We start from the raw sequence: 18,567 nt of genomic DNA on the forward strand, positions 1-18,567 counted from the left end.
CTACTTCCTGTTGGACCCCAACTCCTGTTGTTGGATATTCTTTATCTGTGTCAACCATACTCTTTCCTATGATAAAAAGATGTTTCTCAATCTCAAATTTACAGAACTAATTCTAGGTCCTACCTTCTTTCAGTTTGCAGTTAAAAGGAACAAGCTTATTTATATGTCAAAATATGACACACCAAATGCCAAATTTGGAGGTATTAAACTCACCTGGTAGGTAAGGAGAGCCTGAATGTAAAAGGCAGTATTAAACTTGAGAAGAATCACCGACAAGGATAATGGTCAGGTACTACTGAAACAGGACAGGCAGCAGAAAATGAGGTCCTGAATTAGGCTGCCTTCAGAGAAGACAGGCAAGCCTGCCTCACCAGTCACTCCCATTAACTAGCTGGGGCAGATCAGAGAGACACAGTGAATCCTGGGAGCTCTGTGTACATTTCAGTACATGTGTATGTTTAGGGATACAGAGAAGTATTTGCACAGAAAACAAAAGAAGTAAAGCACTTATTGAGCTCTCTTTGTATTTGTTGTTGTTGTTTAGAGGAAAAACAATTCAAAGTGAAGGGCATTTTAAAAATTTAATCTCAATACATTGAAAGTCAGAAAAGAAGTAAGACTGAGGCTCTCAGAGGTTATATTTTAGGACACTACGTGAAAAATGGGTTAATACTGGGAAATGGCAGAAAGAGAAGCATAAAATCAGTGGGTGAAATCATTTATTTCGGTTGAATATCGAAACAATCCATACGCCTGGTTAGAAATACTATAATTTAAATTTGTTTAATCTCTTCCTTAATTGCAAGGAAACGGAAATTTCATCATATAGAAATTTTGAAATTATCAAAATTGTAGAAAGGAAACTGGCACTTTGGAGAAATAGAAGATGAGATGAAACACACACACATATATAGATATATAATATCATATATTATATAAATCTCTATCTATATATACACTTTATATTTTTAAAACTTAAATTTGCTAATCACAAAATATGTAAAATATTCTGCAAGTATTTCCTGAGTACCTACTATTTACATAGGCGTTTTTAGCATCAAGTGAGGCTGTATGTGAACAATCAATGTTCTCTCAAATATTCTTTGAATATTGCAATCCTCCTATTAATTCTTAGAACAGAATCCATTTTTTTATCCATCCTTTAAGAAAAAAGTCTATGTGTTATTGCTTTTCTATTCCCTTAAATTATTTTTAGATTATATATCCTTTAATGTCAGTAAAATCAGGTACATATAAAGGTCCAATATCTTAAAATTAGTCAAGTTGTCAGAATGAACATTTCCATTCTATTTTGGTTAGGAAGTGGGATCTGACTGGAGCCAGAATAGTACAAGCAGCATGAGGTAGAGAGAGTCTACTCACCAAACCACGCCTGCTGGTCTCCTTGAACTTCTATGGCTAAGCCAAAGTCTGCCAGTTTCACAGCTGCTCCCTTGGATTTGCTAGCTAAAAGCAAATTCTCAGGCTTTATTTAGAAAGAAAAAAGAGAGACTGAAGTGAGAACCTATTTTAAGTGACTATTCAAAACTAACATTTTATAAGGTTAGGAAAAAAAAAAAAAGGCATGCACTGTCCTCTCTCCCGCAGACTGTCATTCCTAAATCCCAGGGAAAATATGGTTAGAAAATGATAACAAATGACCATGTGTGCAGGCTTCAGACAGATGCCTAAGTGTACTGGAGAGATACTGGGCTGAAGAGAGAATACGCTTGGGGAGCGATCAAATGAATGGGAGCACCTGTCTTGACCTGCTCACATGCTTCCAAGGGCTGCTTGAGGTCCAGACTTGGCCACGGACATTGGCTTTGAAGCCTAACAGAGCACAGACATTTTCAGCAGAAGGAAACTTGGCAAAATGATAACAAGAGTTGGACCAATCTACAGACATTTGGCAAATGAAACTGTGCAAATTAAATCCTAGTTGACTTCAAGAGTTTGGACCCGAATGCAGTGATTTTGATTCCTCAATGTTTCCAAACAATTTCTGTACAAATTTTGGAGTTTTATTCTGAATTATGTATTAAAATTGCTGTCTTTAAGAATCTGTTTATTCTTAAAGGCAGTAAGAGTCTACTACTATTTGCCAAATGTTATAGTTGGATTTTTTTCTTCATAAGCCAGTTTTTAAAAACATAATTTATATGTCTTCAAAGTGTGATTTAAAGTATTACTTATATATTTATTTTCACATCTCAGAATACTATAAGAAAGACACATTTTTATTTTCTTGGGTATTTATTGCTACTCAAGGACTGATAACTCAGTCTTGGAATAAGGCTGTGCCTACACCACTGTTTCCCAACCAGGGCATCGAGACACATTGGTACTTGGAAAATAAGCACCGTGGCAAAGTCTTGAATTTCCATGGACTGCCTTTGTGGGTTTTAAGAGATGAAGGGAAAAGATGGTCAGGAAAAGGAGGCTGATTAATACGTACAGTAAATCTATCATCCTTAGCTATGTGGATGAACGTATGTCTGGATTGGTACGTATATTTGGGAGAGTAGTTCAACATCTTCTTACCTTGGGATAAAGACCCAGCAAATTTAGAGGTGTGTCTCAGACTGAAAAAAGTTGGGAAACAATGGACTCTGCAAGTGTCAAAACGACTGTCTGAAAAATCTAAAAATTCAGTCAGTCAAATTGGTTTTGTTTATATGTTGACAAACAACTAATTTCAATTTTTTTTTCATGAAATTGGCTACTTTTTTTCCTTACTGAATTAGTCAGTTCTGTTGGTTGTTTTGACCTTGGGTAAACACAGCCTAAACCAATATTTAATTTATTAATTAAGCCAGCCATGCAAATTAGCAAAGACTCATAACCAGAACTCAGAAGAAATCAGGTTAAGTCTACAAGAACTAGAATGTAGGCAGGTAAGTTTTAATCAAGTACCAGACTTCTTCGGGCTATTGCTTCTCACTGCCATCAGATTCATCACTGTTATGACAATTGGTAATTGTAAGGAAAACGTTGTAATTTTTTAGGGCTGATAGGGTTTTTACCTCAACACTAAATACATGATAATTTAATTTCGATGTTGGGATGACGAGGTCTCAAGTATATGGAAGATCTTCGTACTAAAATAACTTTTAGTAAAATCTAACATTTGACATTATTTGGAACTCTTGTTCATCTATCAATATACTATAGTATATAACCATGCTATATCATCAATATTTGACATTTTATTTACACAACTAAAGTTTATGGTCCACTACACTCACGTACCTTTTACTTTAATTAAGAAGTGATTTCCAGCTATTCATTTATGGAATAAATGACTTGGAAAAAAACACATTAAACTGTAAGTGATAGTTTATTTCTCTGTAACCTTCATATTCAAAAGCACTGAGATGTCAGAGAGCTCTGCTAATACACATCTGTCCTAATTTGTCAAGCACAGACTCATTCAGGGAAAGAGTTCCAATCACTTTAGAAATCACAATCATTTTAGGTCTTTCAGATCTCAAGTGAGCAAATGCCAGTGTCATCAGTGAATAAACAATTTAATGTGCTTTTATTCTTATCAATAAATCAAAAAGTTCTGGGCAGTGCTGTGTGCATTATGCCCTTAAACACCAGGTATCTGCCAATTCAGAAGAAAGGGAACACCTTAGAGTTTTATCATGCATGGCCTCTTGAATGACTGGGGCAAATATTCATACCTAGAGACGACCTAGAAGACCTCTCTGTAGGGCCTTGTGAGTCATCCAGGAAATAATAAATCCATCTGGATCAGTGTTTCACCTTATACCCGTGAAGACTGTTCAGCTGCAGTTATGCACAGGAAAAGGCATGTCTATTTCAAGGTTACCGTATAGATTTAAAAATAAATAGCACTGAAATGGCTTCATGTTTAAGCATATCTTTTAGGCAAACCTAAAATATAGAATTATGGAATGCAAACTGAAAAATTAGGATGATTACTGACTTTATTAAAGGATTATGTGCTTTATAAAGAAACATTAAAAATATCACACACATTTGACTTATATACAACTCTTTGGAATATATTTGTTTGAATAATCTTGTTACCATGTTCTGTAAGCCTATGGAAGGCTTCATCACCAAGAATTTCTAAAGCAGCATTTAAACCAGGGCACCACACAGTTATTCTGATTTTCTTTAACTACTACCATTCATATAGCCTCCAACTTAAAAACATACTGCGCTATAAAAGTTCATTGGCAAGTAGGTTAGTTCAAATTATGAATGTCCACAGAAATTAAGATAATATGTGGTTGTATTCCACAAAAGCTGAAACAGTAGAATCTCTCACCTAATCAGTGGCTACTTCTTTAGAAAGGATGAGCTTTACATTCTTCACTGCTAATATTCTATTATTTTGATTTTCTAAAACAAATGAGAAAGGTGAGATCAGAAACTCAGGCCTTCCAACACAACTATGGTTGATCATGGGGCACAGCACTATGAGAGAAACGGGCAGCACAATGATCTAGAAAGAGGGTGAAGGCCTGGATTTATTTCCTGGTCCTGACTGTTATTAACTATGTGGATTTGGGCAATTTAGACTCTTGAAGCTAATTAACTAATTCTTCATCTCACAAATGAACATTATAGATATATATTTTATCTCAAAACAGTATATATAAAATTATAAAATCCCACTAAATTTAATCACAGGGGCTCGTAAGGGACATTATATGCGTTAGTGATTAGCTATTATACTGCAGTGCAGCTGGCCATTTCAATGTGCATAACATTGAATATCTGTAATGAATGCTCATGACTTGAGAAATGTCTGTATTTCTAAATTAAGTGCAATCTATTATGTTAATATTTACACATTGAGATTATCTCTAAATTCTTATAATGCATCACTGTTTAGGTTGGTTTTTAAATAGATTCTACTGACATTCTCACACACAGGTTCCCTCCCCGCCCCATTGCTTCCTAATGATGCAGGATTTTCCACGACATCTGGTCTTAGTGTCAACAACCATTTATAGCATATCAGCTGTAATGAGCAGCAACTGTTTGCAAGTTTTGTTCTGTACTTCCATATGGATACAATGGCAACTACTTCCATTGTGATTTGGGATTTTCTTGAAACTGTCTAAGTATCTCAAAGTACCGAGGCAACTTGCTGGAATCACTTTCAGAACTGGAAGAGACTTGGGAGATAAAATCATTCAAACCCTTCAGTTTGAGGTAGAGAGGTTCAAAACGATGAAGCAAGGACTTTAGGCCAGATTTCCTGATCCCTTCCTTTTAAAAGACGTGATACTGAGGAAGCTCCTCTGATGGTACAAAAATCATTCATTTTCAAAAGGTAGTCTATTCAGCAGATATTTTTAGGAGAATTTAAAGTAGTCAAAAATATTTATGACCCATAATCAAATAAAACAAGGGGAAACTTATGAAAAAGACGTAATTTTGATTTTGCTTCTCAAAAATCTCATAGACACATCATGAGGATTTCTAAATTAGCATGATCTTTTTTTTTTTTAAATTTATTTATTTATTATTTATGGCTGTGTTGGGTCTTCGTTTCTGTGCGAGGGCTTTCTCTAGTTGTGGCAAGCGGGGGCCACTCTTCATCACGGTGCGCGGGCCTCTCACTATCGCGGCCTCTCTTGTTGCGGAGCACAGGCTCCAGACGCGCAGGCTCAGCAATGGTGGCTCACGGGCCCAGTTGCTCCGTGGCATGTGGGATCTTCCCAGACCAGGGCTTGAACCCGTGTCCCCTGCATTGTTAGGCAGATTCTCAACCACTGCGCCACCAGGGAAGCCCTAGCATGATCTTTATTAAGGAACTGATTCAGCAAAGGCGATGATCATCTTTAACATTAGTCACATTAACATCTTCAACATTAGTGATATCACAGATTTATCTGTGCACATACGTTGATATCTATCTAACCAATGAAACTCAAACATTTGGAAATTATAAGGGTAGTGAAATCATGTGTGTTTTACTTTTTTAAAAAAGCAAAACATTTTTAATGAATATTATTTTAATGAATATTATAAAGCAAGTTATTAGTTTTATTATTCTATATTATTTGATGCTTACATTCCCTTGGATATTAGCTTTTAAGAAGTAAAATTGTCTTTTAAAATTTCTTCTATTGGAAAGTCTCAATATTTCAACATGAAGTTAGTCAGTGCTTTGGTGCATTTTCAGCCTTTGCCAAAGAAGGTGTGAACAAAGTTCCTAGAAATCAACTAAATGAAATTTTGCATGAATTGAAAAGCCTGAATATCAGGCTCGCTCATGCACACGGTGGAGGTCCTTTTGTGCACGTGGTACAAGTGACTTTTGCTTTTATTTTCACATGGCATGGATACCTGAATTTATGTACTTAGCACGGGGAATTTCTAGCTGATGCATGCACGGTGAGTTTGTGATGAGGAAGTACTATTTCTATCATCGTGCATATATGAGCAAGTTCGTAAGAATCACTCAGTATTCCATTCCTGTTTCTTGATTTGCCTCTGCATTATCAGCACACACTATCAAGTAGCTTGAAAGAACCCCATTGGGGGGGGGCTTCCCTGGTGGTGCAGTGGTTGAGAATCTGCCTGCCAATGCAGGACACACGGGTTCGAGCCTTGGTCTGGGAAGATCCCACATGCCGCGGAGTGACTGGGCCCGTGAGCCACAATTACTGAGCCTGCGCATCTGGAGCCTGTGCTCCGCAACAAGAGAGGCCGCGATGGTGAGAGGCCCGCGCACCGCGATGAAGAGTGGCCCCCGCTTGCCACAACTAGAGAAAGCCCTCGCACAGAAACGAAGACCCAACACAGCCATAAATAAACAAAAATAAATAAATTAAAAAAAAAAAAAAGAACCCCAGTGGGACTTCCCCAATCAGCTGTTTCTCCACAGCCTGACATACACTAAGTACTCCATAAAGAAATACTAGAATGACTAAATGAATTATGGAATTTGTCACATGTATAATTTGTTTCTAATATAGCTAGACATACATTATGCACAAGTGATGTGTTCTTTAAACATTTTTTTAAAAAGATGGCTCTGAGAAAAGTGGAATAATTGTGATTTTATAATTATGCTAAATGTAGAATTAATTCACTATTTGATATATCTACTACCCATGGTGACAAGGATTTACTGAATGCTTGTCAGATTCCCAGAAAATGAATTCCTTTCTTTTCTAGTCATATATTCGATTTTATTGACATTTCTATGAAAGTGTTAAAAATCCCCCCAAATCTCCAGAATTACTATCTTCATTTAAATATCTATATCTATTCAACTATCTATCTATCTACCTACCTATCACTCTCATATCCATCTACATGTCTAATGATTTTTCCAATAAACATTGTTCTTCAGGAGGTAGGCTTTAAGAAAGACAGTATTTTCCACTTAGGCAATTCACTGGTGCTGATTTGTTGCTAAAAGATTCAGTTGTATGTATGAAGCCTCCTATCCAGATAGCTGTTCATGAAGTAGTTTAGTAACCATTTCTGATACACTCCGAACTGAAGAAATCTTACTACTTTGTGTGAAATATGGTTACTTGAAAAAGCACAGCTATATAACTGTCTCCTTTGACTTACTTTCTTTTGTCAACTGATTCACAGAAATTGTATTCTCCCGGGTCTTAAATGAGACAACACATCTGACTTGATATGCCTTTATTTTCTGTGACATCGAGAGTTGTCACTTGTTACTGCAGCCTCTTTTTGACCTAATATATTTTTGGATGCAGTGCTTGTCTGATGTACTTCCTTCTTTCTGGGACGCACAGAACAGATACATTTTCCACATATATTTAAGTGATCTTTAATTCACCAGCCTGTACGTTCCATACATACAAGGTCTGTTTTTGTTTTGCTCTGTAATATATGCCCACAGCCCAGACAGGGCCTTGGTAGGTGCTCAAGAAATGTTTGATTAATGTTTGTTCTTCTCTTTTGATACCTGAATTTTTAATCAGCAGTTCACAAATATCCAACACCACTCTTCATAAACAATCTATTTTTAAGCACTCCAAAGTGATTGTCTTGATGTGGCCTAAATTAAATGTGGCAAATCCATTTCGTTCTTCTCGATGTCTCAGTTTCCAAAGGCTGTGGACAATGCCACTTTACTGATTTTCTAAATAGGACATTTTTGCTTTTTATACCAGTCTTCTGTCAAATTATGCTGCCCTCCTACTCTACATTAAATCTTAAATATGCCTTATTCTCTTATCCCTAATAATACAAATTTTGTATAGCTATGAAAATCCATAGGTGGGGATTATTTTAATCCCTTGACTCACTAAATTTAGACCCATTTTCCCAAATAATTCTTAATATTGCTCGCAAGATTATTTTCCCATCATTGTTTTGAACTATTCTTTGATCTCTATAATGGTTTTCAATTCATTTATCTAAATGAATTGAGAAGAGGTAGTGATTAAGCTTGCAGACCCGGGAACCCAACTGCTTGGGCACAAATCCTGTCTTGCTAGCTGAGTGACCTTGAATAAGTTCTTTTACTCATGGTTGTTAAATCTCCCCTTAGGTAACATGGGGATGGTCATAGTGCCTTCCTCATGAAGTTGTTCTGAAGATTAATATGATGATACAGTGCAGGGTATACAGTAACTGCTTGATAAATGGCAGCTGTGGCCATTTTTATTATTAAGGTTCTGCTTTGATTCAAATCCTCTCAAAGACTAGAGTCATATCCCTGAACTATAGTCCTATAATTACGTTAGCACTGCTATATGTCCCTACTATTGCTTGAATCTACATCAATTGGCCTGACACCAAATGCACCTTAGACAAAGGTAGTGGTCCATGTATCCAATGGATACTGCCTGGTGCTGACTGACATGCTTCAGTTATGCCAACATCCCACCACCCTGAACTTTCTCCTGTCGTTGTTTCTGCTGTGCCTGCTGTGCCTTAGCCTTGTCTCTAGGTCTCGGTAAGTTTCCATCTGGTGGATTCTACTGTCTAATAAGCCCCCAAGTGTGGCAGTTATTCAAATATTCAAACCGAGATCTGTATGCTATCATTGTATCAAAGAGGGTATGCTTATCCTCTATTTCATTCAACATTAATTAACATACACAACAATCTGTTTTATTCAATGTTGCCTTTTATATTATAAATGTGCTTTTGGTTGAACTTTATTCATTCCTAAATTAAAGGACTATGCTGCAAGTATTAACAAGGTATAAGGTCCCACATTAGGTACTGTAAAGGAACACAATACGTTAAATAGCTATTATCCTAGGAGGGATTTATAAACAAACTGTACAGTACTCCTACGCTCACAGGTGTCTGTGATAATGATGAAAAATGTAATACTTCCTGTGTTTTTATCTCACTGATATGGACAAATTAAACTGCATGCCTGTAGTGTACATGAATTAACATATGAATCATGACAGGGAAACAAAAATATATGGCCCAATAGTAGTAAGGGCAATATTTTGATTAAAGCCTGATAATAGGTTTCAGCAGTTAATCTTTTTCATTTTAATATATTGGTAAATATGCTATTGCAAGTTGTATACTTATCAGACTATGCATGGTGGGTATAAAAGACACAAATCAAAGGCAGTGACTGAGCACACTTAAGGTGTGCATAAGTTGTCTCTCACGCACAAGTTTGGGCCTCTCTTAGTATATTTATGTCATGGTCTATTGAAACAAGCATGAGAACTAGACTCAACTGAAGTTTATCCAAGTCAGCAATTTGATAGAGACTAAGACAATTATAGAAATTATAACAAGCTCTATCAGAAGTTCATCTCTATCCTCTCCTAAAATCAGAGTAAGAATAGAAAGCAAAAACACTTTTCTCCCTTGCAAGAAATCTGATGGGTGATGCAGCAAGCTATTTCTTTTAGTAGTAGCCTCTCTGAGCCTGAGCTCAGTAGCCTGCCTGAGCTTTTAATTAGTGACTTTAGCTCGTATGTCAGAAAATATATTTTTCTTCCCCACCCACATCCTAGGCTCACTGCCATCTCTGATTAAAGTTACAGTCTTTGGGGACTTCCCTGGTGAACTAAAGAAAGCCCGTGTGCAGCAACAAAGACCCAACACAGCCATAAATAAATAAATAAATAAATAAAAAGGAAGGAAGGAAGGAAAGAAGGAAGGAAGGAAGGGAGTTCCAGTCTTTGAAGAGCTCTGCTGAGTTTGGACACTTACAAAAGTGCAATATCATGACCTCACAAAATATATTTTGAAAGTCATGGAATAGAATTCACATTTTTCATCCTTGGCTTTTAGAGTATACTTATAATTACATAAATGTAGTAAAATGTTTCAAATGATAACTTTATTAAATAGCAAAAATAATGTGTACGTCTAAATACGTTCACTTAAAAAGGAAAAGTAGCACTGTGAGTTCTAAGAAGTAACAAAAAGGGGCACTGTCTTTACATGGCTAGTAAGGAATTTTTGAGGTGATTGCCAAATATATGGATTTTCACAGGAACATATTATTTTTCCTTTATCCTGATGGGTAAATTTGGTGTTAGCAGATGGACACAGTCCTATCTTGGCTCTCCAAAAGAACAAGTCATTAACCTACTTTTCCTTTAGACATGCAAAGCTCTCAGACTCAAACTGAAAATTAAAGGAAGATTCTAGAAAACTAAGGCAATGTTTTGCTTACAAATCACATCTTCAAGTAACTCACTGTGGATCGTTAGAGATATATTCTTGTAGAACATACTAAATGAATGGAAACTACAGGTTTACAATTAACTATAACTAGAGAAGACTAGAGAAACCAGCCTAGGTCCTCCCACTGAACACATTACAGTTCAAGACATTCTAAATTATCCTTTGCCACCTTTGTACTAAAGCCTGGAAAAGGCTGAGGTTTCAGATGAAAAATCACAACTATACAATGCTCACATTTGCTATTTCCCCCACCCAGGAGTTTCTCTCCATTTAAATTTCTAGGCCTTCACTATTTCTCTGAAATTTCATAAGTAAAGCTAGAATGCCATGAGAAGAGGTCAGAAAATTAATAAAAGGATAGTCTTCTCTGAAATATTTAATTTCTAAATGATCTAAACAATTTTCAACCTCAATGGTTATCAGAAGCTGAGTCAAGTCTTAAAAGTATTAGTATCAAATATACTATTTGATAATAAAATTTGTTTTACCCTTTTTCCATCTGTTTTAAAAGGCAATGATATCTTGGCCCCTAGGAATATAAATAAATAAAAACCCAGAGAGCCTCAATGTCCTCAGAATTCCTGGGACTAATGTTAAGGGAAAGAGACTTCAGCACCCAGAATGGGATTCTTTAGCATCAATCACTTGGGCCAAAAATCTACCTAATACATTTATCTCTATTTAACTTATAATTCTGATAACCATTTACATATTAGGTAAATATAATATGACTATAAAATCACATGTTTGATCAACAAACATACTATTATGTCCACAGAACAAGTTTAGAAAGAAAGAGATCATCAGTCTTACTCAAAATCACATTAAATGCTGCACCCATTCTTAGGAAGAAGGAAATATAACCTATTTATTGTTAATGTTAGGCAATGGTTTCTCCCTGGATGAAATGGGATTTATGTAAGTCTCAAGTGTGCATTAGAGAAGAGATGATTGTGGTGAGGGAAGGTGTCTTCGTAATGTGTCAGAATGAGTCCACACAACTTTACTGCTCATATTTTTGCCTTTACAGGTATAACTGCAGCTGAACAGTCATTAGGAATTGTGTGGTGGTTTGTCTTCTCCAAGGGCATTCATTACTCACCTTCAGGTCCCGATGGACTACGCCCATCTGATGGCAGTGTAGCACAGCCTCCAGGATCTGCTGAATGCAATGACTGCATGCAAACACCAGGGGGCGTGTGTTAGTTCCAAGCTTACACTCACTGTCTGTATAGCCTCAGAGAGACTGGGTTAAAGTGCAAAACTAGCAGACAACTGGGGTTGTATTTAAACATCTTCAGTAATGTAAACATGCTCAAGTAGAGTGACTACTACCTCAGAACAGTCAGGATCTTGCCAGATGTGAGCCAAAATGTGGGTCCACTTGTTCTAGAAAAATCCATCTTAAAAATATTTAATTCAGGAGCTCATTTCCCGGTTATAAATTCTCACAGGAAATGAACTGGAACACAACTATAATTTTTATAGCTTTTGTACTCCACCTCCACCCCACACAAAAAAAGCTGTTTCTCTCTTCTCTCCCATTTTTCTAGTATCATTCCAAAGCTGTCACATTAGCAGTCAAGGCACCATTAAGGTTAAATTAGGATACGTAATGAATTTTTGATAAATCATTAACTTCGCATGCTTTAATTTAGCTGGCAATTATTATCTCTTGCCTGAGGGTTCATCAGACTCAAATGGAGCAATGCGTAACCAGTTGTTCTGCTACAGCAACCCATGGTCTCAGAACAGAAGTGGTGTTTAAATCTACAGGCGGACATACATCACAGGCCAAGTTTATCTCCAGGCAAATGCTGGTCACCTCAGGAAAGCCTGCCCCCAAACTGCCTCTGGTGGTTTACTCCTCGGAAACGTTAACAGGTTGTGTTCTCAATACTGTCCTTTCCTTTTTGCTATGATGTATATTTAGCCTGTAGATGAGCAAACTGAAAGAGCCATCATGCATTATCATTTCATCATTTAGTCATTTTAGGGAAAAGTTGGGAAAGGCAAGGGAACCATTTTAAATACCCACCCTCTGCCCTTTCCCCAGAAAAAAAAAACAAAAAAACTTCCTTTGATTCAGATTTATGGACTCCATATACTGACCTTCAGGTCCCTGTGAACTATGCCATTTAGGTGACAATGATTTACACTTTCTAGAATCTGCTGTATACAATGACTGCAAAGATACAAGGGCAGAATGGAAGGGAGAACATTTTAAAGGCACATAATCACATTGAATACAAAATAAAATGAAAGTTCGAACGAAACAAACAACAAACAAAAATTATATTTTTCAAATTTTTTTAGCTTTACACTGGAATTAAATAATGCTGAATAAAGCTAATTCTGGTTCTAACAAAAATGACATCCAACATAGAATTTGTGACATATTCAGACAAAACAATTTGAGCTGTGTGTTTTGCATTGCAACTCCATAAATTAAATCATTTGTATACAGAAGTCAATATTTCCATATTCAGGGAGAAAATTTTATAAATAATTCCCACAATGTTCTGGGAAAATTCTTCAGTGAAATAAAATTTATGGGTATTTCTCATACACATCTAAACTGTTTAAAATCTGAGGTCACAATTAAACATAGGTGTTGAAACAAGAGGGTGAACACAGATGAAGTGGCAGGTGAAACAAAGGTCAAAAAAAATGGAGGGAGACATTTACCATTTTGACTTAGAAATGGTGCTGCTTGTATAATATATTAATAGGAAAACTAATGCACGTCTCCAATAACAGGGAGAATTTAAAGTAAACCCATGGCATAAAACAAACTCCTCTTCAGTATAGTCATACTCTGGGGAAGGGCTAAGAACTTACAAAAAATAAATAAAATTTAAAATCCCCTGCAGCACTGGTGGTTGTTAGACACATTTTCATACACCCCAGTGAAGGAAAACTTATGCTTATTACTATGTTAAAATGCACAACTTATGCTATTCTTATTAAAGGCTCACTGATGTCAAATAGACTGCTAATTAAATTCTACGGTAGACGTCATCGATGGACACCTATAAGGTCCCATGAGCTGTCATATGACATACAGTAATGTAGAACATATCACACTGATGAATTCTGTACAAGTTCACTATGCGATTCAAATGCAGGTATATACAGACATTCATTCATTCTACATTCATTCATATAAGGATTAAGCAAATACTTTAATGAGGATATTTTCAATCATTTAATGTACAAAATAATACTACTCCAAAGTAAATTCTTGAATTAAAAAAAAGTAATCACCATCTGATTTATTACAACATGTCACAAAATTGATCAGAATTGTGATTTTCTAGCTCTAACTTGATTAAGTGTACCACTAAAACAGCTTCATATTGGTTGTTTTTGACTATACAGCTTATTGGAGTGTTGGTAATTATGTGTTAAATCATATGACTCTTTTTCCTTCTACAATAATGTTCACTTTATACTACTTTTTAGGAATACTTCACTCTCTCATCTCAAACCACTGGTATAAGTTATTGGGCTTAATGAATAACAGAAAATAAAGAAGTAAACATGAATTCATATTAAATAAACTTCACCATATGTTACCAGTGAGAATGAATTCAATTCTTAACTTCTTGAGGACTAGTACTAGTCAGATTTTTACAAATTATTTGCTCTCTACGCTTGTAGTTGAGAAGAGAATGTTTCTTCTCCTTGATTATGTGTGGGACCTATCCTAAAATGTATCCCAGAGTAAATTCCAATATTTAATATAAGCATGCATATGAAATGATCCAACCAACTGAGGCTCTATCCTGTTATCTGTAGGGCTGCTCAATAGTGAAAATGGTCTCTAGATTAATTTCAACCAATATTCTGAAACACAATAACAACCTGTTTAACATAACTTTGAAAAGCAAAATAAAGGAAATTCCCTAACTTTTTTTTATTACTTTGATTAAAAAGATTACTCTCTTGGAAAGTGGGCAAATAGCTACTTCCAAGGCTATTCTGAAGCCCTTTTCAGAGGCCTAATGTGAGGATCTGGCTTAAACTGAACAAGTGATGATTCACTCATTATAGCCTAAGTGACATGGAACTTTCTATTTGACTTTGGCAGGAAAAATTCCATTAAAAAATTAGAGTGTAGTCATGTGCAGAGAAGATTCACAAAATGTCATAAACAGTAGCATTAAACCAAAAAGATTAATTAGAAATTTAGAAGTGAGCCTGTGTATACATGTGCTACTTTGGAGGGATGGGGAACCTTCTATCAGCTGACTATCTGCTGAGGGCCAGGCTGCAGGAGGATTAGCAGCCTTTGGAAGCTCTGAAAGCATTAGCTAGAGAACCAGCAGGCACAGACCACCAGTAACAGAATATATATAAAACATCTCATTTATATTGCTAATAATGAGCCAGGGCCAGATTTTTCAAAATGAGTACCAACTGCAGAATATATGTAAGAAATGCCAAGGAAATTAACACCAAACAGTCTAAGTAATGTCTAAGCAAGTAGATTAATGTTACTTCACTCCAAAAACATTGCCTAGGAAGTCTCAAATTAGACAAAATGTTAGCCATTTCTAACTTCTGTAAAAAAATTTTGCCAATTAACAAGATTGGGAAATCCTCTTGAATCCTCTGAAGTACCTGAATAAATATTTTTCAAGTGAGAGTTCCAAGGACGTTAATGAAATTTCCAAAGCGTTAAACAGCTCATAATGCCTGAAGGAGACCACTGGGCCTTTTGGAGTCTGTTTCTTTTTATGGCCTCTGATTAGACATGGGCTGTTCATGGAACTTCTGTGATGAGGGAAATGCTTTATATCTGCTACGTCCAGTCGGTTGCCGCTAGCCACTCGTGCAATTAAGCACTTGAAATGGGGCTAGTGCAACTGAGGAAGTGAACTTTTTATTTTATTTAATTTTAATTAATTGAAATTGAAATTAAGAGTTATATGCATAAACAACAAGGTCCTACAATATATAGCACATGGAACTATATTCAATATCCTGTGATAAACCATAGCAGAAAAGAATAAGGAAAAGAATATATATATGTATAACTGAATCACTTTGGCTGTACAGCAGAAATTAACACAACATTGTAACATAGTATCACCTATATTTCAATAAAACAAATTAAAAAAAAAAGAGTCATATGTGACTAGTGGCTACCATACTGGGCAGCCTAGGATCTAGAGAGCTCATAACTTTGATAAAAAAGTATATTTCTTTATCAGAGAAAGTTAGGCTTTTTTAAAAAATAAAATATGTATTCTAACTATAGATACTAGATAAAAATAAAATTTAGGCCAGATTCACAGTTTTTTTTTTTCTTCAAAGAATCATCTTGGAAATCCTTAAGAGACAAATATCAGTTAAGAGGGACTCATCAAGAAAAGTCCAAGACGGTATTATGAAAGTCTCATAATCTTAAGCATCATAATATATTTGTAGAGAGATACACTGAACAAGTGTCATCTGAGTGCTCAGTCTTGTATCTTGCCCAGGGCAAGCCACTTACCTGGCGTCGGCTTCACTGTAATATTCTCTCGCCACTATGTCTTCAAACAGTTCACCTCCAGTAACTCTGTGAAGACAAACAAGATATTCACATTAAAAAAGAAGAAAAAACTAGGCATCAATAGATTTGCACCAGTGTTCATACAGAATATATATTTTCAGATTGTTTTAAAAATTATCAAAACATAAAGCATATTAAAACATTATAAGACTCCATAATGGTCAATTTATATTAATCTAAACAGTTCCATCTTTTCTGTTTGCCTTTGTATCACTAGATCCCGAGGATACAATTTTCTGTATACCATAAATATACTCAGACATATCTTATAGAAAATGGTTTCTATGAAACTCTTCAATTCTCTAAATATTAACTGAGGTCTGACAAAGTGTGTGGAACCATTTAGGAACATTTTCTGAACAAAAAGAGAGGATAACACATATCATGGGTGTAGAGTGTGAGTTTGCAGGCTGTATTTCTCTGGAGGGGCTCGATTTTTAAACTGCAATGAACATGCCTTTATGGGCTAGAGGTGGCCTTCCAAAATACATACACTTTGGGGCTGAGTGCTTGATTTTCCTTGTAAAGCAATTTCCTTTATGTTCCATGTCTTTGCTGGTAAATTAAGACTCAGGTTTTGGCAGTGCCTGGGAGGCAGCAGTGACCCCTTGCCAGCTAGGAAGGAGCCATATCTGTTTGCCCTTTTTAATAAAGTGAAGACTTCCCCACAACTCAGCAACTAGATTTGGTTGCTCCAGGAAGTTCATTCAGACCGTGGACTTCGAGGTTCTCTAAGTAAGGAGATGTAACTATCTCTAGGATTCACTTCTTCTCCAGGTCCAATAGATTACTGCTTTGGGGCTAGAATTCCCTAACCAGTGATTCTCTGGCTTAGGATTTTCTTCTCCCTGCTTAAAAAATGACTTTTTAAATTTTAAAAAGTCATGTAATTTTGTAGTAAAATTTTAAAGTATGGAAATGTACCAAGTCCTCCCCTATCTCTTGATCCCAATTCCACTCCCAGGAATAAACTGATTTTAATTTTACGCCTGTCCTTTCAACTTTTTGTGTATCTTTTAACATTTATACTTTTCCCTTTGCAAACACACACAAAGAAACACTTTTCTCACTAAAGTGCGATTGTGCAATATACAAAAATTAGGCTAATTTTTTTTTTCATTTTACATTAAATCATGGGCACTGTTTCATGTCAGAAGCATTTTTTTCCCTATTGAAAATAAGTAGTGTGTATGCGTGTGTGCACGCACATCTTTGAGAGTATTATTAGAAGATAAATTCTTAGAAGTAAAATTACTGGATCAAAGAGTATCCACATTTAAAATTTTGTTGGGAAGACAAGGAAAATTACCTTCCAAAACGGTGGTACCTCCAACACTGTGAAAGTACCGACAGGCCCGCATCATTATTAATAATGGTTATTGTCAATAAACGAAAATGCCTACCTAATTGGAAAAAAGTTAGCTCATGTTAATACGAATTTGAGTATTAGTGAAATGAATCCTTTTCTTATGTATTTATCAGTCATTCCTTCCTCTGTTATGACCTGACTTGATTTTAAAAGAAACTTTCAGCTTTGGAGTTTAATCTCATAAGAGCTAACATTTGCTGAGCGCTTACCATGTGACACGCAGTGTGCTAAGCTTTATATTAACTGATAAATTCTCATAATTTAGGACGGTTTTACCACTAGCCCAGTTTATTGATGAGAAAATGGACGTAGAGAGAAGTTAAGTAACTTGCCCAACTTTACACAGCCTTGAGTGCCATACGGGGGCCATCCACTCCACAGCCCATACTTTCAATCACTACACAGTACAGCCTTTTCAATAATTACACTGTCCACTTTTCTAGAGATTTAGAAGGTATGAGTCATTTGGTCAAGCATCGAGTGAAGGTATAAAACTTGCTGTATGTACATTAGAGAGTGTGAGATAAAATTAATCTAAGATAGCTTTTGGTGGTTGTTCTTGTTTTTTACTTTAATAAGTTCTGAAATATCATCCAATGATAACATGTTCCAGGAATCACCAGTTATTATTACTCTCGTCTGTATTTTCCTCTCCTAAATGAAAAGATGTGATACTAAAAACTGTAAATTTGTCTGAAAGTTTACCCAACTTTCCCCCATCTCCATTGCATTCTGGATATTTGTAAGTCCTCTAATGTTGAAGTTACTATTTTCAATTCTATTACTTTTACATATAAAATGGACATCTAAAATGATTATTTAAAGCTTCATATGGGCTTGTTATGAAAACTGTGGTTATGTGTACATGTAATTTCATTTACTGGCACAGCTAAGTTTTTCTCCCAATTAGAATCTATGATATTAATGCAATCATACAGTGTGCCCTAGACAAATTATGATACAAAGTAATTAAATATTAGACAGA

General features: G+C 35.7%; 1 protein-coding gene across 17 annotated transcripts in view; it reads right to left on the reverse strand.

Annotated features, from left to right (window-relative positions):
- The window catches only part of CAMK2D (calcium/calmodulin dependent protein kinase II delta), a 285,667-nt gene that overhangs the window by 68,885 nt on the left and 198,215 nt on the right, over positions 1-18,567 (reverse strand). For all 17 annotated transcript variants that reach the window (XM_082389668.1, XM_082389669.1, XM_082389674.1 and 14 more), the window contains 3 exons: positions 16,154-16,219; positions 12,763-12,835; positions 1,384-1,486 (listed from right to left, as the gene is read on the reverse strand). In XM_082389668.1, coding sequence (XP_082245794.1) covers positions 1,384-1,486; positions 12,763-12,835; positions 16,154-16,219 — 242 coding nt within the window. The remainder of the gene's footprint in view (positions 1-1,383; positions 1,487-12,762; positions 12,836-16,153; positions 16,220-18,567) is intronic.

This window comes from Balaenoptera borealis (genome assembly GCF_965194805.1).
Source record: "Balaenoptera borealis genome assembly, chromosome: 4".
Lineage (NCBI taxonomy): Eukaryota > Metazoa > Chordata > Mammalia > Artiodactyla > Balaenopteridae > Balaenoptera > Balaenoptera borealis.